At 37.3% G+C, this 26,648-nt stretch overlaps 1 protein-coding gene across 1 annotated transcript in view; it reads left to right on the top strand.

Moving 5' to 3' along the window:
- The window catches only part of LOC121328480 (isoleucine--tRNA ligase, cytoplasmic-like), a 36,834-nt gene that overhangs the window by 2,797 nt on the left and 7,389 nt on the right, over positions 1 to 26,648 (top strand). The window contains exons 7-29 of the mRNA XM_041273165.1: positions 113 to 260; positions 1,255 to 1,342; positions 1,635 to 1,695; positions 1,789 to 1,884; positions 3,390 to 3,512; positions 4,198 to 4,289; positions 6,664 to 6,762; positions 12,009 to 12,135; positions 13,633 to 13,706; positions 13,967 to 14,161; positions 14,337 to 14,423; positions 14,895 to 14,978; positions 17,216 to 17,360; positions 17,786 to 17,906; positions 18,332 to 18,423; positions 18,870 to 18,947; positions 19,090 to 19,211; positions 20,695 to 20,797; positions 21,174 to 21,257; positions 22,436 to 22,610; positions 23,516 to 23,628; positions 24,446 to 24,541; positions 26,287 to 26,463. Coding sequence (XP_041129099.1) covers positions 113 to 260; positions 1,255 to 1,342; positions 1,635 to 1,695; positions 1,789 to 1,884; positions 3,390 to 3,512; positions 4,198 to 4,289; positions 6,664 to 6,762; positions 12,009 to 12,135; positions 13,633 to 13,706; positions 13,967 to 14,161; positions 14,337 to 14,423; positions 14,895 to 14,978; positions 17,216 to 17,360; positions 17,786 to 17,906; positions 18,332 to 18,423; positions 18,870 to 18,947; positions 19,090 to 19,211; positions 20,695 to 20,797; positions 21,174 to 21,257; positions 22,436 to 22,610; positions 23,516 to 23,628; positions 24,446 to 24,541; positions 26,287 to 26,463 — 2,580 coding nt within the window. The remainder of the gene's footprint in view (positions 1 to 112; positions 261 to 1,254; positions 1,343 to 1,634; positions 1,696 to 1,788; positions 1,885 to 3,389; positions 3,513 to 4,197; positions 4,290 to 6,663; positions 6,763 to 12,008; positions 12,136 to 13,632; positions 13,707 to 13,966; positions 14,162 to 14,336; positions 14,424 to 14,894; positions 14,979 to 17,215; positions 17,361 to 17,785; positions 17,907 to 18,331; positions 18,424 to 18,869; positions 18,948 to 19,089; positions 19,212 to 20,694; positions 20,798 to 21,173; positions 21,258 to 22,435; positions 22,611 to 23,515; positions 23,629 to 24,445; positions 24,542 to 26,286; positions 26,464 to 26,648) is intronic.

Here is a 26,648-nt window from a genome sequence, read left to right on the forward strand (position 1 = left end):
GGGGTGGGGGTGGTAGAAATGGTTAACTCTTATTTGGGAGACCCTTCTGTGCAATCCAGCCAAACCTTTTTTGTGGAGCTCCTCATTATTGCAGTGTTTTAACTCCCTTTAGGATGTTCAAGATCCCTCTGTAACTGTGAACTTTCCTTTGGAAGAGGATGAAAGCGTTTCTCTGATTGCTTGGACAACCACACCGTGGACCCTGCCCAGTAACCTTGCTCTTTGTGTGAACCCAGAGTTCATGTATGTTAAAGTCAAAGGTAAGCAGGCTTTTGAAGGAATAATTTTTATTCATTTTCCAGTTTTTTCCCAATTTGGGATGTCCAATTATTATTCCCCTGAACTAACTCGGGAGAGATGAAGACGAGCACTCGCGTTCTCCAAAACGTGCTCTGCAAGCCTGCCGTACAGCCATATCAGAACTCAATGTCGGAGGACCACGCTGTTCCGAATTGCGTAAAGGCGGACTTGCAGGCGCCCGGTCAGCCACACCGCTGGTGTGCGGTGAGCCAAGGACTCCCCAGCTGACCTAAGCCCTACCCCACTCGGGCAGTGCTTGGCCAATTGTGCGCCGCCCCCGTGGGAAATCCCGTCCACGGTTGGCAGTGACATAGCTTGGATTCGAACCGGCCATCTCTAAGCGTATCCTGCACTCCGGTTGGAGTGCCTTTACCGGATGCGCCACTCGATAGCCCCCCCATCACTAGATTTTGATCGATACACTGACTGGTTGTGTAGTCTAATCAATGTTGTACATCAACAAGACATCATCCTCAACCCAGTTGTTTAAATAGGGCCTGGGGTATTATGCATTTGAAAGGAGGAGGTGCTTACTGGTAGTTCCTAGTTGTATCATATGCATGTGATAATTTTACACTGTTCTGATAAGAATTTCATTTATTATTATTTTTTTTTTGCTGTTCCTTTTAATGATTGTGTTTCTAATCCGTATTTAAGTATGTAAAATTCATTAAAGTTGTCTTCATTGTAGTTTCCCTCATATGACTGACATATGACTAGTTAATAATTCTGTAGATTGTTTGGTTATCAATATGTTTAATAGTATCAGCAGGTTCTTTTAAATTTCTTGTTAGTAAATCCTTTGGATTAATTCCTTGTGTCTAACTGAGCTCAGCACTGTGTGGTTTAGCTTACTAAATGTATTTTTTTTTTAAATGGGAGCCCATGCATGTTTGAGAACAGCAGACTATTTGCACGTGGTGAAGTGTGAGCCATTGTTTGTATCTTTTTTAGATCATGATACAGGGAAAGTGTACATCATGATGGAGGCTCGGCTATCTGCCCTCTTTAAATCGGATGCCGAATACACACTTCTTGATAAGTGAGTGCAAATATAGAATTGTTAATTTTAAATATCATAAGCATCCTTTTTAACGATCTAGCATTGTTCTAAATATATGTATTTTGTAATGCATGTATTAGCCTTCTGTTATAGGAATTTTCCACCAGGTGGCAGTACAGTGTTAAAATTGCTTAGAGGAGAATGTTTTGGTTGGAACCCCATATTTACAACAGTTGCATCAAAAATGTTTCTGGTATATTTTGATTTTTTTTTTTTTTTAGTCCTGATAATTAGACTGGGCTCCCACTGATTTATTTATTTATTTTGACAGATTCCCTGGCAAGACCCTTAAAGGCAAGAAATACAAACCTTTGTTTGACTACTTCCTAACGGTAAGAGCTTCATTTAGGGGTTCAAACGCTTGTGATTTTTACTCAAAATTATAAAGTTATCCACTAGTCATTTATTTTTGTTTTGAATTTTAGAGCAAAGAAAGTGGTGCTTTCACTGTAGTGATGGATAACTATGTGAGAGAGGAGGAAGGCACAGGTGTTGTTCATCAGGCCCCGTATTTTGGAGCTGTAAGTATACAGTTTCTGATCCGTAAAAGGAGGAATAAAATATTACAAATCATCTCTGTCAATTTGAAGATGCATGCATGCTGTGTAGCTATACACATTTTATCACTCGCCTAAATCTCATTAATACTTTGTAGACACAGTTTATATTGCAAAACAGTGTTGAACAGGTACTAATGGATGGAAATACTCCTGCTGTGTGGGAGACCAGATTTCACATGTCTCTGGATGATGCTGTTCTACTCCTGCATCTCTTTGGGAGAAAGCTGTCCTCCCACACAACTCAATTATCTTTACCCCTACTTAGTGCAAATTTGGCATGCCTTCAAAGGAAGAGAGATAACCTGCATATAATTATTTTCAGTGATTTTAGACATAACATTTTTTTCATTGCAGATGGAATCATTCCATACTTAATTGATCCATAGAGGTTACACTGAACCAAATGTCTCTCCTTTAGCTCACAGTGAAAGGCAAGACTTGACCTTTTCATTGGCTTTAGTCATTTTCCTGTCTATCCTAATATGACCATTGTTCAGCATAAATATAATAAAAATAAAGGTTGTAACAGCATTCGACTGGGAACTTGTAATCCCTTGTGTTGTGGCAGAAAACCTTGACTGTAGGTATATTATAACGCACATTTTAGGAATCATCTTTCTTACAATTGAATTTGTGACATACTTATTTGTAAGTATTTGTGATTTAACAGTGCTGAAGATACACTGCAGGCAAAGGTTATGGAAAACTCTTTGTCAGCTAGTGTTTCTAAAATCTTGTCAAATGCATATTTTATCACTGCGCTGAAGTGTGTTCTCTTAAGTTATACAACTTGTTTAATATAGGTTATGGTCCTTGTAAAAGAGTTAACAAAGATTTTAATACAGCACTGCAAAATTACCATGACGCAACAGGTGCACCATCTTTGTCATGGGGCAGTCAAAAGGTGACGTTTCAGGTGAACCCTATTTATCCTGTCACTCCTTGCAGTACTGCAATACGTGACAATACCTTACTCTGAGCAGGTGGTGGGATTAAAGCGTCTTGAGGTTAAACCAGTGTCTGAGTAAACAGTCTGCTGAAAATTAACAAGGGACTACGAAAGCTGTTATGCTGATGATTTTGTACCTTTTTCTTGTGTACAGTTTACAACTGTAAAGTAACACCAGAGCTGTCTTTGTGATAATTACTGCCATAGGTTTCCTGCCTTGGCACAATTTACATATCAAACAACTGCAGTGTACAATGGGATGCGTTTCAAATGACAAGCACAACAATAAAGGGAATACTTGTAAAATACATGGGTAATTACCAGTATTATTTTAAAGGGTGACAAAACTAAATGTGCATGAAAGATCATTAAACAATTGACATCTGCTGTGAGCAGATAAGAAATTCCAACACTGCTGCTGAATGACCAAAAAATAGATTTATTGGTCAAAGTCGCTGTTTCTTGTTCCTTTTCGAAATTGCTGAATAGTTACCTGACTAAGTGTTTGTGCCAACAGGATGACTACAGGGTCTGCATGGATTATAATATAATCCAGAAGGATTCTGTACCAATCTGCCCAGTCGATTCTTCAGGCTGCTTCACCGCAGAAGTGTCAGACTTTGTTGGACAATATGTTAAGGTTGGTGACGACGTTATTGCAGAGTTACACTAATCTTTCCTAAAGTGTAAATTAAACACATTTTAGAGTTGTTGAACATTTTAAAAACGTTTATCGCATTTCAGATTATTAAAATAACGTGAGGAGCTGCATTTTATTTCAGCTCCACTGCTTGCTGTGTAGGGTTAGTCTGCTGAATATAAACTAAAACAAACGTTCAGGTCGATCTGCCTTTTTGACATTTTCCTACACTTAGCGGAGGAATTCTGTTATTTACAGCAGAGGAGCCTTTGCTGTTTCGGAAACTGGAATTCTCACTCCAGTCCCTTCTGATTAACTGTAAAGAAGAGCAGCTGATTAAGAAAGTGTCTGAGGGACTCGCCTCATCGGAACAATGGGGGGATTTGGGGGTTGTCTGTTGCGATTGGCTTCAGCTTGAGGCAAGGGAATTCACCCAGGACTTCTGAAACTAATTAAAATGCTGCCAGTGGGACCGTCACCAATCCATAGCAAGTAATGCTCTGTTTGTGTTACAGGAGTGAAATGTGCTGAAATATGTAGCAAACTGGAAAAAAACAGCGCTTTCTGTAAGCTATTCTAAACATCTTCAGTGTTGGTGGTTAAGTTGTGTATAGCTGTGAGGAAACCCCCAGATAACTTTGGTTCTGAAAATGTAAACTACTTATTTTTCTTTTGATCCTTCTAGGATGCAGACAAAAACATTATTAAATTATTGAAAGAAAAAGGGCGATTGGTTAATGCCAGCACTTACAAGCACAACTACCCATTCTGCTGGAGGTAAGATGGCAGGTTTCTGACTGTAAATATGCATCATCCTTTTGATCATTAAGGTAATTGATCGCTGATGAAAAGGTGGTCAGTCATTTGGTGGTCAATCTCTTTTTAATGGTGTTTTTGTCATTAACTGATGACACTAGGCCTATACATCTGTGGTTATGTCCTTGGTCTTCTGTAATAAAAATCTATGCTGTAGCTCTGGGTTGGCTGTATGGCGGACCTGCAAAGTGAAAAGGAGAGGTCGGCTGACGGCACATGCTTCGGAGGACAGTGTGTGTTCGTCTTCGCCACTGCCGAGTCAGCGCAGGGGTGGTAGCGGTGAGCTGAGCCTAAAATACAATTGGATATTTCAAATTGGGAGAAAAACGGGGTAAAATCAATTGACAACTACTAAATTGAAGGAGAAGGAGGCGTGACTGACAAGCCCTTTGCTTCCATAAGGTGCAGTGTGCTGAACTGAAGTTCAATGAATGGTGCTAAAGTTTACCAGCAGGCACACAGATTACCTCTAGCAGTGACCAAGCATCTGTGCTACGCTGAGGGCTGCACAACTAAGCAGTCCTATTATTTGTTTTCTACCTGTCTTCCTGTGTAATCCCACCTTGAGGTCTTCCCCTTATCTCTGTAGTCTCCCTGAGTTATTCTCTTGTTCTAAAGTCACTGACTTCTGTCCTTTTAGTAATGATAAAAAAAAAGAACAAAAAAAACCTTGGAACACAAACCCTTGGTTCCCCAGTGGCCTGCAGACTGTATTATGAGGCTGTCTTTTGATATAACCAGTGTTCATGTATGGGCGTCCTTTTATTAGTGCTCATTTTCAGATATTCCAGTTTAAAAGGCTGGCTTTATTCCCAAGACTCTGTTCTTTATTTACTTCATTTAAACGGATGATATTTCCTCTTGTGGTAGATCCCCTGGTGACCCATTAACTTCTACTCTCCAAAAACTGAATAATGTTCTGCAGCAGTAAATCAGCAGGATAAAAGTGCATCTGACACAAAACGCCCATTCATCAAAGCCATCTATTAGCATTTTGTGTCGATACAGCTTCTTCTCCCGCAGCACCTGCCCTGGTCTAAAGATTTAATTATAAAAGTATGTTGCTGTCGCACCAGTAGAGGGGAAAAAAAAAAAAAAAAAAAAAAAAAAAAAAAAAAAAAAAAAAAAAACAAAAAAAAAGACAAAAAAAAAAAAAAAAAAAAAAAACAAAAAAAGAAAAAAACAAAAAAAAAAAAAAAAAAATGCTGATTGCATTTAGGAAACATATCTGGATTAAAAATGAAAAATAGCTTTAAGCTTGCTTTATGTAAATGTTTTATACGTAGGTAAATCCACAAACTAGTTGAGATAGACTGAGTAATTCACTGGACCTCCAAGTCACTGATATAGTGGCAGTATTTTAAAATTTATGAAATAAAACATTGACGACTACTTCTGGATTCAGGGTTTGCTTTTTTAAAAAACACTGTCCGAACACAAGTTTTCAGTTATTTATTTATGTATTTATTTATTTGTGGTTTTTTTTATTTTATTTGCTGGGTCCCGGCAGATTAAGTGGCATCTTTAATTGTATACATTTTCAAAGTCTTCCTGCAAAAGATGTCAAGATCCAGTCTCTCCAGTTGGTGGCAATGCTGGCACAACTGAACAAGGGCTTTGAATTGGCAGCAATTTTAGGACTATTGATGTCCTGACATTTCTTTTTAATATCACTTGATGAAGAACTTGAAACTAGTCCAGATATCTGCTGGCAAGCAAGATGCCTCTTTCCTCTGCAACAAGTGTAACCTTTAATTTTCCTTGAAAAGTGACATCCCTTCAGACAGCCTGCGATTGCCCTGGGAGCATTTGAAAATTGCCTTTCACTTATTGCTCCAGTGATGAATTGGGCTAGCACCTTGCTTGCAGTGGCAGAGTCTGTATGCTTGACATGAAAAATCTTTAATTTTTTTCTGGGGACTGTGGGAGTTGAAAGAAATTGATTTAAAAAAAAAAAAAAAAAAAAAAAAAGAGCCAACGATTTCCCCACATCTTCTACAACAACAGTGAATACTACAGATCGCTTGTTAACTTGCAAAAGCATCCCTTTCAGTCCATGGGAGTGTTGAGGATTAAGTCGATTTGTTAAGTTGTGTCCACATTAATACCTACGATTGCAGCCTGCTGTGACTGCACTAGTTCTGTTCTGAGTAAAAATCAGTTAGTCGTGGCTATCTTAGTCATGCTGTTTTTTATTTCATTTCTAATACAGTAACAATCGAAAGGTTGGAGTTTAATCTGACAATATGCTCCAAATTTAATGTAATAGTTACATGAAAGACAATGTCGATCTGTATGAACGTGTTTGTTTTTTGTTTTTCTTTTGGATTTGCAGATCGGACACCCCACTGATTTACAAAGCTGTGCCGAGCTGGTTTGTGCGAGTGGAACACATGGTGGACAAGCTGCTGGAGAACAACAGCAAGTGCTACTGGTAATGCATTCCTTTGTACACTACGGTTTGCTGTTTCACGACTTGGGAGTGTTTACCCACTTAGAAGCTGCTGCGAGGGGTCTCTAGTGGTCATGTTAAAAAGGATATGAAAAATGCTTTTACTGCAAACATGGTGGTGTCGGTTCTGGTTTAGGCCACACGGGTCTTTGATCTTTGCTGACATTTTCACAGATATAATTCTAAGATTACCAGAGACACTCTGTTTAGACAGAACAGGCTGCTTTTATGGTGCAGGGAAAAACCATTGTACAGCATTCTAACGCTTGGTCATGTCAGCACAACTTATGTTTTACTTCAGACACAAATAGGTGGTTTATATTTAAACTATCTGTGGGTTAATTATTATTGTAGACACCAAAGTAAAGTGTAATAAAGCACAGCAGAAACAGGTTTGCTAAATAGTTTACATTATAACAGAAACAACTCAAAGATTGCTGTATTATGGTGACACTGTATTAGACTGCCCTTTTCTTCAATGTCTCTGGTATGTACCTTCTGTGAAGCTGTTGTAAATAACAGCTCTTTAGGATGGTGTGGGTGGACAGTAAGAGGGGGTGGATATGATGCCTATACTGTGTGAAGCTTGAATACGTTATCAAGAATAATTGAAGACAACTTAGACAAAATCTAAGGATGGATAGCTTTTTGGTAGATGAATATGCATGCCCGTATGTAAGAGAATTACAGTGGTTTTGTTCTTTAGTGATACTTTATTGACTTTGTAGCCCTAGCTGCGATATATTACATGTACAGCAGAGCAGAAAGGGGAGTTCATTCCATGCGCTTTTGACAGTACTGTAAAAAGAAGTAGTTTCACACCAAAGGCCTGCAAAAAAAAACCCCAAAAAACAAAAAAAACGGTCCTACCCCTACCTTCTCAATGAAATTGCATCTGAACCTGACAGGGTGCTAGTGTCTAAAGCACCATAATGGCTAGTGCTGCGATATAATTTTGGTTTTGTTTAAGACCAAAGCAACATTAAAACATGCTGTATAATAGCCTTTGTCTGGGTTAGGGTGTTGAATTCTGCACTAGATACATAAATACAGCAGGAAGCCATCAGCAGCTCTTTGGACTGCTTGCTGTAGAATAGCCTTATGGTGTACTTACTGTGACAGCGCAGGTTACTGTTGGATGCAGTGTGTTGTGTAACACGTGTTTTTTTTTTTAAAAGAAGAAAGATGTACTGCCTAAATAAAACCTTTTATATACAGATTATTTCCAGTGTTTTTTTTTAAATCAGAATAATGATGCTTTTGAATAGGGCAGGGGCTTTGATTCCATTGTCCATCAACTGACCCACACAGGCTCAAGTCCCTGTGAGGTATGATGGAATCCCATGGAAGTCAAATTGCCCGGCACATCTAGCACGAGACAGCACACTCCTTTTGAAATCTAAATTTAGGCTGGAAAGAAAAATCATGAAATTGATATTAGTTTCCCAAGTAGAAATGCTATGCTCACAAATGGGAATTGATGGACTCGTTGTCGGCCTGGTGGCGCATCGATGCATTTAAAAAAAAAAAAAAAAAAAAAAAAAATACTGTCATTGGTCTCTTGGGGCAGCATTGCGTCCTAATAAAAGAGGTCTGAGGGAAATAAGAAAAATAAGAGCAGAAGGCTTTGTAGGTAGCTTTAACATTTTGCAGTCCAGCTTACTAAAGACGGCTGTGCGTTTTTTATTTTTAGTGTTGGAAATGACAAGAAATAGAGGCCGTCTAAAAGGAGGGCATTCATTTTTTCCAAACGTTAGTATGAAGGAAACTTACTTCATGTAATTAACCTTCTTTCAAAGCTAAGTTCAACTGAATGGAGTATGAAGTACATTGTGTATTCTGTGTGAGCTCCAACCGTTTAAAATAAAGGCATTGTCATTTTTTAACCTATGTATTTGAATAGAACATTAATTTCATGTTCAGTTCTTAAGCTGGTGTTACATGAACCAAAAAATGATGAAAGTGGAGTGTTCCATTTTGTAAGAATTCATTTCCGTGGGTAGTACAGTGCTGATGGGCAGGGATAGAAAGAAGGCTACAACTGCATAGCAGTCTGATCCATTCCAGGTTTTACTATGGTTGTAATTTAAGTGTAGTTACATGTTCAGGAGTGGCCAGTTAAGCTGACAGTAAAACCTGCGATGGCTGCTAACTGCTTTGCAATCTCTAGATGGGTATTGGCAGAAATTCCAGTGGTCTGTAATCCAGAAGAAATGGTTTGATTTTGGCATTAACACCTGACCCAACATTAGCAGTGCACTTCAATTCTACTGTTCATTTAAACATGTTTCTATGGTAATAATGCCAGCCTTGCTGAGCAATTATGTAGCTTTTTTTTATTATTATTTTGCACTCTGAAAATTTGCAGTTCTAAATACAGTAGAAGTGCAGAAAAAGGAAGCACGTGCACATTTCAATGAAGCAAGTGATTCATTCATTATTGTGGGTGTTATTCGCTTTTCCTTCTGCAGCAGGTTCAAGTCTCTTTTTTTTTTTTTTTCCTCTGCTTTGTCGGTGTGAATTTGTCAGCACCAGCCAGCGCTAATGGTTTTTACAATGCTGCTTGTCTTTGATATAGTGTTGCCACTTAATAAATGGATTCTATAATTTCAGTGCTGGGGGTATGATTGCTTCGTTTGTTTTGCCGTTGAAGTTACCTTTATTATTCTGTCTCACGTTTTGTGCAATTAGTTTTAAAGAGAACTTTTCTAGTCCATAGGTTTGTAGTTCAGTTTCCCACAAATTGTTTTCACATGGGGAGGTGTGGGAGGGAGACACAAATGCCAAAGTATATGCATTACAGTGCGATTAATCTCCTATTCAGGACACTGGAAAGCTGTATTTGGCCTTTTTAGATTTTGTGTATTTATTGAAGTATTTTGTTTTCTGTATCAAAGTATACATTGTTTGAGGCTGAGTGGTCATCTATAATTTAATCTTTTGAAGTGTTTTTTTCAAATCTTGAATGTACTCTTTACTGCTTATCATGTTTGAAAAGACAGTTTAAGTGAAAGGATAAAGACTCCTAAATCTCCCAAGTCGGCTGTTGGTGTGTGTGTGTGTGCTATTGCTTTAGGTGGCTAGCACAGAGAGCTTTTCCTGGTTCAGACTTCAGTGGTGTTGACAAATACAAGAAGTCTGCCTAAGGAACATCAAATATGATGCAGTGTTGTAATTTATTAAAAGTCCTCATGAAATCAGGCATTTTGGGTTGATGTGAATAAGTACCTATGAGCTCTGTGTGAATGTAGGTCAGTTCAGGACAGAGTAGGTTAAGGAAATATTTTAGAACAATTAGTTTAATTAGTTATTTGGATCTATATTGTCAGAAGAATAAAACTTCATAATGAAGCTTTAAAAAAAACCTCCATATATAGATGTAAAGTTGAGGGCTATGGATTTGTAGGAAGATGTATATGATTTTTTTCTTTACTTAACAGCTAGCCTATGTTACAAGGTATTTCCAAACTAAGCCCATTTATTAAATTTGATTTATTAGTTTTCTGTCAGTATGATTGGGAAGCAATGCATTTTTATACAAGAATGAAATATTGTGAGGGCACATTATTTCAACACATTTGTTGTAATTCTGCTTTAATTGGGTTAGCCGGGGGGGGGGGGGGGGGGGGGGGGGGGGGGGGGGGGGGGGGTGGGGATATCTCTAATTGGTTATCAAGTAAATTAGCTCATCAGCTGTGAGAAATCTAATTTGGTCTAAAGGGGCCTTATTGCTATATAGAACATGTAGGTCATTATTAACTCTGTAGTTTAATGTAGTTAGCTTTATAGTTGTAGAAGCAAAAGAGCGACTTGTTATTTTGTAGCTTTTGTAGCTGTATCCAAAATTGGAGTGGGGGTCAAAACTAATTGTTTCTTAAAGGATTCTTTTTCTTTCAGTGATGGTGTGTGGTATTAAGGATACATTATGCACAAAAGACAATGTAGTTTCTGAGATCAGGTGACTTGTGCACTGTTAAATCTTTTATTTATTTATATATTTATTTTTGGTACATGCTCATGTTGCTGACTCTAACATGGTAATAAAAGCCACGGTGCAATCTTAAATATATCAATGTGAACATAATATGTTGTAGTTTACTTACTTACATTTTACTGTCGGCAGTGACATCGGTTTAATTTGTATTTGAGATTTGCATGGGTTACAGGGTATTTGGATTTAGCAGAATGTATTCTATATGGTTTCAAATGTGGCAGAATAAATAAACTATTTTTAAAATTTTTTTAAATCGGCAAATACATTGCACTAGACTAGTGGGTGGCAGCTTTCATTTATTTGTGCGCTAGCACATTTATAACTGCTAGCACTACAAATCTCTCCCATTTCAAATGAAAAACTACGTTAACCCTTTGTGCTCCAATGTCGGACCAGGTCCAACATTCCAATTTTTCCCTTTCCAGTCCGATGTCGGACTCTGTCCGACATCATCCAAAAGACGTAAAGCTCAGGTCTCTAGTTGTTTTTTCTCCGGAGAAAACCTTTCAATGGCCGAGTGAGACCAATACGAGCCGAATGAAACCGAAGAAAACAAAAAAAAAAGGGCGTATCTCATAGCCCCATGCACTATAGAGATAACACGGAGATAACAAAGGAGATAGCTGCTTCTGCATCCAGCGCTCAAAGAATATCACAGACATTTACAGAGTTTTTTGAGATGTTATAGTAACATAATGATTTGGATCGCATTATTGAAGAGTCTGATGATAAAACGAGTGATCAGGAGAGGCTTTATCAGTATGCATGTCTATAAAGAGGTATGTGAAAAATGCACCGAACAAGGGGTGGGGCTTGGCTGGAGATACAGTACTGAGTGTTCTGTTGTGATTCAATGTAGAATATCCATTAAAGAGATGTAGGAAGCAAGCTACTGATAGTCCAGGGTACTATATATTTAATTGCCTGAATCATGCCTGAAGTAAAGGCAGTTGCTGTGGCTGCTTTTTTTTCCTCCTCTTGGCTGCCTCTTTTCATGTTTATTTAAACATGATCAGAGTCTCAAATGCAAGGAGGTAGCCCTGCTGGTTTCCAACACAAATTTACTGTATACAAAAATATTACATCTTTCCTCTGCAACCGTCATTCCTGCCAGATATATTTTTTTTATTGTGATCCCCCACTGTTAACAATTGTCATTTTTACAGCTAAATTTACATGGCTTCAGTAGTCTTTAACCACTCCATAAAATAACTTGTCTCCTAACTGATTTCAGGGTTCCTGAGTTTGTGAGGGAGAAGCGTTTTGGGAACTGGTTGAAAGATGCCCGTGATTGGGCGATTTCAAGGAACAGGTACTGGGGCACTCCCATTCCGCTGTGGGTCAGTGAAGACTTTGAAGAGGTTAGTTAACAGAAACACTGTCAAAAATGCTCACCCACTGATCTGGTTCCTCTCGATTTCCTTTTAGAAACCCAGTTTACAGTTGAGAACCCAGTTCTTTTGAAGAGGAGCTTTCTATTCTACTCTGTTTTATTCTATTCTAGTTGCCAGCCATAGACAGTAGGCTAGAGCGACCATTATATTAAGTACCAGCACCATCTAGTGCACAACAGTATGTTGTCAGCAAAAAACAAGCGTAATCTTGATCCACAGCGGTAGGTCACTAGGTGGCGCTGGCTCTTACTTAGAGCCTTTGTTACATATATCTGACGGGTAACTAGACAATACAAAATAAAGAAACAGAGATTTCAAGCTACTGTATGTACGCTCCTCATGTAACATCATTACAATAAACCAGCAGGAATTCTGACAATACATTATTTGACTTATTTTTTGTTACGTTCACTTTTAATTGTGAGATTATTTTAACGAACGATGTGTTCAAGCTGAAGCTCTCACAGTAAAATCTGTTACTTCCCAAGGGACTATTAATTCTGTTTTAACCCTCATTTCACATGTACAATTTTTAAATAAACTTCTGATGTTTCTTGTGCAGTTTTAGCTAAATGTTTGCGACCTAATCCTTTCCAAATGATGCATTAGGTTGGCAGGCTGATTTGTACGTGAAAGGCACCTTACCATTTACAGGTTGGTGTAGCCAAGAGTAAGGATTTGATGAACTGAACTACTAGTTCGCAGTGGCTGTATTTAGATCTGCTGTTAGTTTTAGATCAGTTTATTTATTTTTTTTATTACCCATAAAAGCAGGACAGTGACCTGCTTCCTTAAAATAGCATAACGGCTCTCTTTTTAAACTCCGGTCTCCAGAGTTCTTTTCATTCTCTCAGCTTGAACCAGAGTGGTTTTTTTTTTTTTTTTTTTTTTTTTTTTTTTTTTTCTCTGTGCTGTCAGGTTGTTTATATAGGTCGGTTACCCGAGTCTTTAAATAAATGAAGCCCTTGGGAGTTGCTTTAAATGCAAGAAATACGATTTATAAATGCACTAGCATTGCTTACGTTTATATGTTAAATGGATTGAGTTATACTGTTACAGTTTAAATGTGTTGTTGAAAATACCACCAGAAGATCTAAACTCCTCTGAGGGAACAAAACCAATGGTCTGGTTCAAGATAAATATATGCAATTGCCCTCTTGCTCACCGTCTTGATTTGTTCTATCAAAGATTTATAGAGTTATTTTTAAAACAATTCAATTTGCTGTAAAGTTAGGATATTTAGTTCAATTCTACCATGGATCAGATTGAAGAATCTGTGAATAAGAATAACCTAATTTGTTGTATGTTACGTTACCTGATTATATATTCATGAAAGACTGTGAATGCATGTTAATTGTAATACAAATGTTTTGGGGAGGTTTCGTTGACTTTTTAAGCTTGTTTTTTAAAAAACAAAACAAAATTGAGACCACTAATTTTTAGCAAGCAACGTTATCTTACCAGGTGGTGTGTGTTGGGTCAGTAGCTGAGTTGGAGGAGCTGACCGGAGTGAAGGTAACGGATCTTCACCGGGAAAGGTGAGTCATTGATTCTTGCAGGTTTGATTATTCTGCTTTAATTGTTCGATGCAGGGTATAACTTGCTGGACCCATTTTTATTGGGTAGCTCCTAAATGACTTTTAAATTGCATAGTTTAATACAGTCCTTAGAAAATCAGCCGTTTACGATATTTGTTACATTTATTTTTAACCACGCATGGGAAGGAATGATACAGGCCCAAAATATTAGAGGTTCTACTGTTTCCTAATCCTCAAACCCTTTTTTTCCTTTGCTCCAGCATTGATCACTTGACAATCCCGTCTCGCTGTGGGAAAGGGGTCCTGCGCCGGCTTCAGGAAGTTTTTGACTGCTGGTTTGAGAGTGGAAGCATGCCGTACGCACAGGTGCACTATCCGTTTGAAAGCCGGAGAGAATTCGAAGAGGCCTTCCCTGCCGACTTCATTGCAGAGGGTATCGATCAGACCAGAGGATGGTAAAAAATTAAGAAATACAATGAATTCTTATGATTTGTATAAAATTATCTTAAATTAAACTGGAAGCTTAGAAAACTGGTTAACTATGGCTTTACCTACAATAGATATTTACTAGCTACTATATATTTTGTAGAGGACAAGACACTAAAATGTTTGTTTCTGTTCTGTTTTAAGGTTTTACACTCTCCTAGTGTTGTCGACAGCAGTCTTTGGTAAACCTCCATTCAAGAATGTGATTGTAAACGGACTGGTTCTAGCAAGGTAGGTGTGTTTTTTTATTTTTTATTTTGGGTTTCTTCATTTTCCATTTCTCCGCCATGGTGGGAGGTGTTGTTTATTTATTTTTAAAGAATGTTTCTTGGGATTATCAGAAACAAATTGCATAAGTGGAACGTGAAAATCTTTTAAAAGTAAATGTATCTCCTGAAACTAACTATTTATTTTGAATTGTTAGGTAATATTTTAGGAAACAAGGGCAGTGAACAGCAGTTTGCATTACAAGGGCTTGCTTCTAAATCATACAACTACAGAAACCACAAGACAGATATTTGCAAAAAAATCCAGCAATTTAAAGTGAACATACCAATTAGATTATCAATCAAACATTTTGTTTGGTGTTTAGTTTTGTTCTATAGAAATGTGTAAAAGCTTCAGTAGAATAAATTACAATGTGAACAGCACCTGGTACATTTCACGTCGTGCTTGGGTGTAATGACTTTTTCATCCCTACAGCGATGGACAGAAGATGAGTAAACGCAAGAAAAATTACCCAGATCCTGTGCAAATTGTAAACTCGTATGGTGCTGATGCATTACGGTAAGCACTGCTGTAGATGTGGAAGATTTGTAAATTTGAATGACAAATGCAATGTAATTTGACCTTTTAATAGCAACTGTAATTTTAAAATACGTCTTTTAATAAAATTTAAAAAAGCACTCCGAAGGACGTGCTACATGTAGAATTCCACAAAGTCAAGCTCTTGTGTTGAAAAGCATGGCTGCTCCACACACTCCTGAGCTCAGGGTCGCGTCCTGGTTGTGCAAAGTCGTCTGTCTTCGCTGGGGATTCCAGAGCGAGCGTCACGTGGTTTCCAGCGCTCCTCGGGTTTAGGTCGGTAAAACGGCTGTTCCTTCTCAAATCGCTACAGCAGACCATGCTGTCCTGCAGCCTGTGAGCTCAAGCAGACACCTGCAGGGCTGGCCTTTGTCCTTTAGAGGCAGTGGCTTGCCAACATCCGCTTGCGAGTTCTTGTGTATAAAGAGGCAATTGTCTTGGTGGTGGCACCGGTGGACACTTGTTGCTATATCCAGTATGGTGTATTCTGGGAATGTGGTAGAATTTAAATGATCTTAACAGCGGTATTATCTTAATATCCTAATAATATCCCCTTTATTACAAAATATTGCTGCATTTTTGTTTAATCCAGGTTGTTGGTGTCGATCAGTATATGATTGTGACCCCTGGATGTGCGGTGGGAGGGTGGGTGGGGGTAATGTCTGCCTCTGCAATATGGTAATTGTCTACAGCAAACGGCAGTAGATTTCATTGGTCTTTATATCTGGCCTTCAAAAGAGTTTAATGGTATCTGCAAAAAGCAATCACATGAAAGTATATTGGGGGAGTTTGGCAATTAATTTCAATTGCATGAGGTGCCACTAAGATGAAAGGGAAAATTGCATCATTGGGTTAAGATAAAACAAACACTGGGCGTCCTGATAAAGCAGTGTTATTAAAATGGGGAATGTTAATACGGTAGTGTATAAGTTCCCCGAATCTGCGTGAAAGCCTTTAGTAGTTGATACTTTATACTGAGCAGGCAGATATAAGTGGAAACGGTGGTCTCGTTTAATTGCATTCTCCTTCTGCTTTACTTTGTTGTTTCTACTGATTTGATTAGTAATAAGCTGCTGCTAATTAAGAGCATCATTATTCCAAGGAAAGGCTGACACACCTTGCCTGTTTACAGTAGTGACTGTTTTATGTGTCTTTGTGCAGAATAAGGAACAACATTGCTTTGACTCTAATTTGAAGCACCCGTAATTCAAATTGCCAGGTGACACTAAAGGAAGGAAATAAAAAAAATAATAATTTTTATATTTGTTTCATTGTTTGCTTTCTTATGTTTATTTTGCATAAGAAAACAATTACAGATGTTGTACATTATTGATCTACATTAGTGCATTCAAAATTGATTTTTAAACGTTAAATGCAATAATAGTTTATGTAATTCATGTTCAGTATACTTTCATGCAGTTTATATCCCAAAATGAAATTTTCAATTTTACATAGGAATCTGTAGAACCCAAAATAGTTTGGGACTTGGAGGCAATATAAGCAAGGCTTACATTAGCATTAACTTACCACTTCCATGCAAATCTTGACGACAGGTTCTAATATTTAAATCCTGTACAAAAAATGTTAAGTGACACGTCATCATTTTTAGAGGCTGTAGCTTTTGCAAAGTCAAGACATAACGGTTCAAGTAACTTCTATATGGCAGTCCTGATGCGCAAGCAGAGAATTGATAAAGCTATATATATATAATATATATATTCTGGGAGATGAACTTCATTTTTATGTTTAGCAGGGCTTTTGTTTGAGGTTAATGATGACGCGCTGTTTCAGTCACACTATAATGGCAATGGCATGCATACGTTAATCTTTGACTCTCGTAAAACAATGAACATGATTATACTTCGATTGAGCCTCACGGGCATGCAACAACTGAAATGCTTGCCAGTCTGCTTGAGCCTATAAGTTAGTTAAGTCTGTGTTTGATAGAATATATCCTACACTGTGACCTTGTGTTGTGAATGCTGTGTTATAGTTTATGGAAACTTTCACAATTAAAGTTCATCGGTGCATGTAGTGCGACAGTTAAGTACAGACCCTTATATACCAAAGGTTTATTTATTTATATATATACGAACTAACATTTGATGTAATTATATGCTTTTAGATTTGTACTACAGTTTATTTCTTTGTACTGCAACAGTTCATTTCTGGTGAATTGGCAACTTATGCTCCTTTTTCCCTTTTGGGTTTTGTTGCAGGCTGTACCTGATAAATTCCCCTGTGGTGCGCGCTGAAAACCTGCGTTTTAAAGAGGACGGTGTGAGAGATGTGCTTAAAGATGTCTTCTTGCCCTGGTACAATGCGTACCGTTTTGTCATTCAGAACGTACAGAGGCTCCACAAGGTACCACTAGACTTAATCCAACGTTGACTGCATTACGTTTGTGCTGAATATTTCAGCCCATGTCTGCAGATGCACAAGTTAGCATTGTGGTTTCCACATTTTTCTCTTAAGTTTAAGCTTCTAGTCTGGAATTAAAGTTCCTGTATGTCATTGGTGAAGCTGATTGTAGTTCAGCTCTGTGGTTACTGGAGGCTGCAATGGTTGTGCAGTGCTGCAGGTGATAAAAGGGGGAAAAAAGTACTTTTTTTCCACATGGAGTATGTTATTGTGTTCTCAGTCTTCAGAGCCTGGTTGCAATAGAGTAGTTGCAGAGTCACTTTTTCACAGTGTAAACATTAGATTTGTCAACTGGTGCTTGACAGTTTTGTTGCAGCAGTGTACCAAAGTGTCTAATGTTGAACCACTTATTTATTTATTTTTTTTAGGAAGAGGGAATCCAGTTCCTCTACAATGAAAGCACAGTGAAGAAAAGCGACAATATCATGGATAAATGGATTCTGTCATTCACACAGTCGCTCATCCAGTTCTTCAAGGCTGAAATGAATGGTAGGTGTCAGTCCTGAACTGGTCTGGGATTTCAAATTTCAGGAAAGTTTGTATAGCTGACCTGCTTTGTAACTTGAAAAAGCAAGTTTAAACAGAATAACAACGATTACTTCCTTTTGTATTTGAATTGGTATATAGTTTATTTGATGAAATTATGACGCTTATGAATATATATAATATATATTATAATATATATATGTGTGTGTGTGTGTGTGTGTGTGTGTGTATATGTGTATATATATATATATATATATATATATATATATATATATATATATATATATATATATATATATATATATATATATATATATATATATATATATATATATATATATATATATTATATAAAACCCTGTTAAGCAGTTGAAATATATTGTAGTATTTGAGTTGATGTAACAGTTTTTTCTTGCCCCCCGTTACAGCTTACAGGTTGTACACTGTTGTACCAAGGCTAGTGAAATTTGTTGACATGTTAACCAATTGGTATGTGAGAACAAATCGCAGAAGGTTAAAGGTAGGTCATTTCAAAGCATTTATTTAACTATTTAAACCCAGTTGAAATTGATCCATTGGCATGTTTTTCTTGGAGGCTGGAACATAACTACATGTTGTGCTGAGACCCACTAAAATACGTTTTGCTGTCTACAGCATTTTCAGGTTGTTATTTACTTGTCCTTTTAGAAAAATCAGTACTTGTCTTTATTTACTGTCAAGCCTGTATTACAAACAGGCCACACAAAGTGGCATACCTTTTTTGTTTTTTGTTTTTTAAATACACCTCGGTGATAAACAAGCAAACAAAACCTTTGCGTTCAATTTTTTTTTTGTTTGTATTTAAATGAGCTGCTCCTGCAACTTGCACGTAGTAGATATGTACGTTTTTAATAATAAAGGATTGTGGGTGGGGATAGCGAGGAATTGACAAAGCCTACAATTGAAATGCTTTCTGCTGTTTTACAGGGTGAGAGTGGCACAGAAGACTGTGTTTGGGCTCTAGAAACACTGTTTAGTGTTCTGTTCTTCATGTGCAGACTAATGGTATGTAACCTCATCATAATTAGTTATACGTTGGCACAGTGTTAAATAAATAAATACAGAAATATAAATCTGGTCAGAGACACTCTTGATTGCTCAAATAATGGAAGAGGTACAGCAGCTTATTAGCTATGTGTTTCTGCAGGCTCCCTGCACTCCGTTTATTACTGAGATGATGTATCAGAACATGAAACACTTGATCGATCCTGCTTCGCTGGAAGAGAAGGACACCAGCAGCATTCACTACCTCATGCTTCCTCAAGTCAGGTAAGCCTCAAGGTGTGCTTTCAGCTAAATATCACCACTGTGTCAATCAGGCTTTCTCCTGGCTCATTACTGAAGGCACTTGGTCAAAAAGCTGTACAGGGCCGTCTGTAGAGGATGTCTATGAACTTTTATACCAGATTCTGGCGACTTAAACAAAGTCAAATACATCATTCATTCTGTAGAAAACACTTGAACACTGGTTTAATAAATACAATTCAAAAGGGTGATCGAGTCTTCTTTATGCAAATCCTCCTATTAAAGACTAAAATGATTTGTGCAATCATGCTGATGGGAGAAGTGTTTGAGCATTCGTGTGGGAAAGGTGTTGGCTTTTTAACCCGTTAGCCATGGTGATGCATCTTTTGAAACTCCTTTAAAATCTACAGTGCACTTAGTCACCTAGCAGTGTGCAATCACATGTTCTTGAAATTGCCGTTTGTCTGGGAGATTTGATGCATTGCACCTTGTTCTCTATTGATGGATTCTTTTATTTGATGTTAATAATTTATTGGTTCCCCTGAGTAGTTCCATTCCATTGTCCTAATCGTATTGGAGGCAGTGAATATATACGTGTGTGTGTGTCGGTGTAAAAAGAGAAAATATAAATAAATAACTGGAAAACTGAATTTAGATCAAGGTGTTGACTTGGTAACCATATTCTGCCAGCATCATAAGTGCTTTATCTTGCTGGTTTTAGGTATTACAGATTGTGTGAAAACATTTAGGATTAGAAATGCCTTTTATAGATAGCATTTTTTAAAAACTTAACTTAAGGGTGGAACAATGTAGAAAGCAGCCCGAAAGTGTGATCATAAGATTGTCTGGTTACATATTCAGCTCTGTAGCATTCCTGGTGCAGTGTAGGCTTTCTGAAGTCTCGGCTATTGAGCAGAAAAATGCTTTTTGTAACATAGTCTGGAGATATCCATACATATTGTAGGATCTCTGCAAATTACAGGTGCATGAGAATACTTTTTTTTTTTAATATTGCTTTTTTTTTTTTTTTTTTTTTTTTTTTTTTACTAAGAAATGTTATTCAGATCATCAAGGTTACATCTTTTTAGGCAGACAATATATTCTAGTTACATTTGTTTGACGCATTTATGAACTAAGCTAGATGGTATGTCATACATTTCATGTTATAGCTCCAGTCGAGACACTTGGTATAGATTTACAGTAGGTAATTATACTGGGAGATGGTCATTATGCCTAGAATGTTGACACCCTCCCTGTAAATATTGATTCATTACAAAAAGATGCAGTTCATTATAAACAAAAAAAGGAGAAGAATGATATATCTTCATATACAAATAAATGATCTAGGAAGGAATGCCTGCTTTGCCTGGTATTGTACATGGAAATGACATGCTGTCTGTTTGAATGTTCAATCTGATCTTCCATTCTACCAGCATAACTTACTGCATGTGTGTTTCTTAGTGCCAGTTTCAGAAAAAAAACAAAAATCAACGTTTCTGTATTGCAGAGTATCACTGATTGATAAGCGCATTGAGAGCGCGGTGTCCCAGATGCAGTCTGTCATTGAACTGGGCAGAGTGATACGAGACAGGAAGACTCTCCCAGTCAAGGTAAGACTGCTTGAAGTTTCTGCAAACTGCGTTGCTCACTATTTAAACACAAATTAAATTGTACATGCTTTCCCCCTCAATTTTAGTGTAGAAATTGTGTTTCCCTTTATTGCAACTCGTAGGACGTAAACCTTTTATAGCGGGACAAAAAAGAATTGCACTGTCTGGATCCCACTCTACCATGCTTTTGTAAATACAGAATACCAAAGGATTGCAAGCTTTAAAATGCGGTAACAGAAGGGTTGAAAAAATGCTGACCTACATTCTTTGTTGCTTTCCTCATAAGGACTCGTCTGGCTTTTATGTAACTGTTAATGTAATTTGTTTTTTCTTAGCTTTGTTGTTGCTGTTGGCAGTAAAGTTCTTTTTGTTTTAGTATCCTCTGAAAGAAGTGGTAGTTATCCACCAGGACCCTGAAGCTCTGCAAGACATCCAGTCCCTGGAGAAGTATATACTAGAGGCAAGTTATTCATATACAACATTGGAAATGCACATATCTTCACTTTAATTTTGATAAGAGCTTAAATTGGCTGTTTATTTGGGGTTTGATTTAAATATCTTGCTCCAGAAAATCTAAGGATATTGAGGGGTGTTCATTTGCTGTTTTTAATCCCTAAGTTCTCTATCACCCCTCCAGAGTCATTAAGAAGGATTTATAACGCCTATTATAAATCTCTGAGTACACATCTTTGTTATGCGTTATTTCTGTATTGTATTCTCCATGACACCGACTAGACCGATTATTTGATATCAAAACCTTATTGATGGACACAAATAAACCCATGGGCATTTAATGTAGTCATTACATTTTTTTATTTTTTTTTCTCCCCAATATGTTAAGTGCATATCAATAAATGCAGTAGGTATGTAAATAAACTGAATTAATTTGTCCTGAAGCAGCTGTGTCCCACAAATGTTCTCATAAAGTTGACCAAGCACTTCCATTGCTGATGGTAAATGACAGAAAATTAATTTGTAGCTTAATAAATCTGAATTTCATGTTGATGAATAATGGCATTTTTATTTAATTTTTTTTTTTTTTATGTTGGTCCCATTGCAGTGGAACATTCTAGCGCTGAGCCAAGACTAAAAGCTTTTCCTCATTTGTAAAATCTTTGTCATGATTTATTTTTTATTTTTTAAATAACTGAAATCAATTGAAATGAAGTTTCATACTGCATGTCAATATTGGAATTTTGTTCATTTTATTTTTAATAGACAATTGAGTCTAGATTCACATACAATGAAACTGTTGGTTATTGTTATCGATGGGAGATTCTTTGGTTTTGTGGGTATAAGTTTGACTATATAAACCATAAGCATAAAAACCATCAACATAAAAATATTCCTTGTGAGGGATTGGGGTTCTTCAGAATATGAAGTGGTAGCAGCAAGTGCCTATGGCATTTCACAGGCCAGTCGCTGTCAAGCTTTTGCAAAAACCCGATATTATTGTTGGACAGTTCTGATCCGTACTCTTTAGGGCCGTGTTCGTATAAGTGATTGTGAAGTATTGACAGCGTGGGATCTGCACTTTTGTCATGACATGTTAATACAACTAGACCAGCTAGATTTTAGGATATATTCATTTATGGGGGAAACCCATTTCTTGATGCAATTTTTCACTTTGTTCTCCAGGAGCTGAATGTTCGTCAGCTGACCCTCTCGACTGACAAAGACAAATACGGCATACGCCTGAGAGCAGAGCCAGATCACATGGTCCTTGGCAAACGCCTAAAAGGAGCTTTCAAATCTGTCACTGCAGCCATTAAGGAACTGAAGAGTGAGCAGCTGGAGTCTTTCCAAAAGACAGGTGTGTGTTGTGTGGATTTAAGCAACCCCCTCAAACCCAGTCTGAGGAAAGGTGGTGATCTGGGGAATACTGGGTTTTATACAGGGTGTGTACTTGTGTTGGAGCCTGTATGTGTAAAACTGCCCCCCTTTTTAGGAGTTTCATTTTGATTCATTCTTTAAAGTACACAAGTGTTGTGCATTTTGTTTGCTCTTTTCTACCTGATATGCGTTTACAAATAAGGATTATGAAGATAGTATGCTACTGTAGAATGTACATTTCATGTGTTTGAAGAGCAGCTATGCCTTTGGGGAAAAATGCTCATGGGTCAACTTTTTGAAGAATTTCAGAAACTGGTAATAAATAATAAATAACAAAAACAAATGTATTACCATTCAACAAAGTACCATAGTAGTTTAACCCTATCGTCCACTTCCACCACCACCAAATATGCACCTGTTCTGAGAGAACTTTATGACAAGAATGCATTTTTTTCTGCTGTTAAATTAAGCTGTGATGGGTGTGGGAATCCCAGTCAGAATCCTTTGAAGTGAATGAGCCCCTGTAGGGCATGTGTAAAAACAGGACACAGCAACTGCAGGTCTCTCGGTAGAAGAATATCTGTCAAACTATTTCCTGAACTAGTAAAATAAAATTGCTCTACAATCAAGAGTTCCTTAACCACCATGCTAGTGATTTTAGTTTAATAATTATAATAAATGAATAAATTGTCCTACAGATCACACGTTCCTCAGTCAGTGTGCTGTAGTTAGAAAAGAGCATTTATTTGATGGAGGATTTATTTGGTTTACAGTTGACTAACGTTTCTGTTAGACTGGATTTGATTAAGGTTTTTTTTTGCTATCTGTAATGACTGCATTACTTGTAGTCTTCCCAGCATTGCTAATAGCAGTTACTTGTTTCAGGTACCATTGTGGTGGAGGGGCAAGAGCTCCATGAGGAGGATCTGCGACTCATGTACACCTTTGACCAAGGCTCTGGAACTGCCTCCCAGTATGAGGCTCACTCTGACGCACAGGTAGGGGAAAGTGTGTGTGTGTGTGTGTGTCTATATATATATATATATATATATATATATATATATATATATATATATATATATATATATATATATATATATAATATATATATATATATATATAATTAGACTCATACACATACTTTAATGTTGTGTGAAGGGTGTCTCTCTTAATGTTATTCAGCAGCCACAACCTCCTGGCATCACTTTGTAGTTCTCTCCCCTAAAGCGCACAGACTCCCTATACATAGCATAGCACTGCAGTCATAGTACTGCTTTCCAAAAAAAATAGTTTATTGCTGTCACTTGTTAAAAATAGGTGGAGCAAATGTATGTGAAGGCTAGGTCAATCAGATCTGAGAATTACATTTGTGATTGTGGCTGGCGAGATGGTTTAACAGACTGGAGCGAGAGTAATTGTAGATTTTGTGCTGCCAACTTTGTGACTGAAGAATGGATTGACACTGGCCACGGAAGGGTTTGTAGCTCAACAGGGGTAGCTGTGAAAGGAAATTTATTCCTCTATGGGCCTAGTTAAATAATGTTTGTATTTAAATTGTCATGGCGCCTGAAGCGGTTTGCACAGATTCAACTAAAGTAGCTTTAAACTATTGAAATACAGTTGTATATGCATAAGTTGTACTTTACTTGTGACCTCGTTAAATCTCTCTCTACTATTTTTGACAACATTCTCTGAACTAATCTGGATTTTGGCAGCTTCTGAAATAAGAATGAAAAGGTCATTCTCCAGATATTTGATAATCTGTTTTTGTATGCTGTAAGAAGATTTTGATGGATTTAAATTAATTTTTCTTAGGTTTTGGTTCTGCTGGACGTCACCCCAGATCAATCCATGGTGGATGAAGGAGTGGCTAGGGAGGTTATTAACCGTATCCAGAAACTTCGTAAGAAGGTTAGTGTTGTATTGGGATCATTTCTTCTCCTGTCCTTTTAATTCTTAGTGTACATTTTCAGATTGCTGTACTTTTTTTGAAAGAGAATAATTAATTTGGGTTTATCTAATACAAAGGAAAGTTTCAAACTTTGTAGTGTTCCTCTTTTAAGAATGTTAGATTATCTTTTTAATGAAATAGAGTTTTAATCTCTGCATTAGTAGCTTACATTAACCAGCTGGTGAGCATTATTACTTTTGAACTCTTTGTGTGTGTGTGTGTTTACAGAATATAACTCACATGATCACTCCATGGAATATTGAGTTTACACAATTTTGAACACACATCCTTTTTAAAGGTAGCTGAGCATTTCTTATGACAATCAGGCAAAGCATGCGAAAAAATAATCTGGTCCTATGGTGGATCACAATGCAAAACACTTAGAGCTGACAACTTTTTTCAATCTACTGTTATGACTTGATAAAGTTCAAGAAATTAGTCCACTGCATTTAACTATACTCATTGTACAGGGAGCAATTGTTGTGGAAAACCTGCTATATTTTACCCTCTAGTGGGAAATAAACGCAAGTTGCCTGTAAGAGAAGGCTGCTTCCGGGTAATGGTCAGGACCCAAAAGGTTTACCAGCAGCAGCAACTCAACTACAGAGAAGGCATACAATGTGCAATTGATTATTGTTATTTTTTATGTGTTGAGTTATTTGGTTCTTGGGCTCAAGCCAGCTTTTTGTTGAAAGGCCGGTATCTAGGATCTGTTTTTCCCTAGTATTTTACAGGCATTCCAAAATCTTGTTTATCCATCTAGCTTCTTAAAAAGAATGACAACATTGCAGCTTTCCTATTGGCTCAAGATTACTCATTGCCAGGTTTATTTTTGTTTAAGCTGCTGTTCTGAGTTCTTAGCATAGAATGAATCTGGTGTATCCTGTCTTATTGTCTGCTTTTTACCACTGGTACTTTCCAAGCTACTTTGTTAGATGTGTTTTTACATAGACTTTGTACCCTGCTGAAGCTGTCAACGAATAACTGCAAGGTTTCTAGGTGCTGCAGTTTTGTTTTGTTGGTACGATGCCCTGGTTTAGCACAGGAAACCTGGCTGGCTTTGAACTCAAGTTTGAACGATCCAAAGCTTTCGGGTGATTTTTTGATTCATTATAACTTTTCAAAACATGCTTTGGAAACTTTCTGATTTACCAGGTTCATTTCCTCGGTTATTGAAAAGCAGTGAAAGTTTCCATAAAGCAATTTAATATTTAGTGAAAACGTGATGCAGTCTCCACTTGCAGTGAGAACACAGGGAGGGGCAAGATGCCTTAAAGTAGGTTGCAGCTGAGGCCTGTATGCTTGCTTTAGTAAGTGAGGACATTTCTCTTGAGAAACAGTTACTGAAGTAAATTGCCTAGTACGCAGCAGATTGCTTCCTTCATTTAAGGCTGATTTTACTCTCAAGGCATAGCACGATTAGTGTCTGAGAGGATTTAGAAAAGATCAATATGTTTTGATGCTTCAAGGTTAGGGCTGTTTCAAACTGAATAGTAGAGCTGACAAGTCTGGGTGGCTTAAGCAGGAAAAAATAATGTGATATTTTGTAGGCATGCAGCAGTGAGCATTTGCAGTAAAACATATCTGAATTTGAAATGAGGTTCATGGTCATTCAAACAGCCAGCGGGATGACCGTGTACTTCACCTTGTGGATATATTGTGCTAGAGAGATTTTATCTTTTTTTTATTTTATTTTTTTTAAAAGGGTCATCTAGTTCCTTCAGATGAAATCACAGTTTATTACAGCTCAAAACCAGCAGGTGAATACTTGGAGAAAGTTATCCAGGCTCATACTGACTTCATACTGGCAACTACCAAGGCCCCATTGAAAAACTACCCAGTGCCTGCAAGTGCAAGTGTGATCATTCAAGAGAAAACAAAGGTAACGACAGTGAAAAATGATTAGGTCCTGTGTTTTGACAGCAAGTACAGTAGGTAAAACATTTATACTGGCCATATACATACAAAGTAAATATAATAAGTATAATACTTCGTTGTGTCTCATTCAGTTGAAACCATTGTTAGGTTCATGAGAACCTTTCTTGTTACGAAGAACAAGATAATACT

Source organism: Polyodon spathula, chromosome 16 (assembly GCF_017654505.1).
Source record: "Polyodon spathula isolate WHYD16114869_AA chromosome 16, ASM1765450v1, whole genome shotgun sequence".
Lineage (NCBI taxonomy): Eukaryota > Metazoa > Chordata > Actinopteri > Acipenseriformes > Polyodontidae > Polyodon > Polyodon spathula.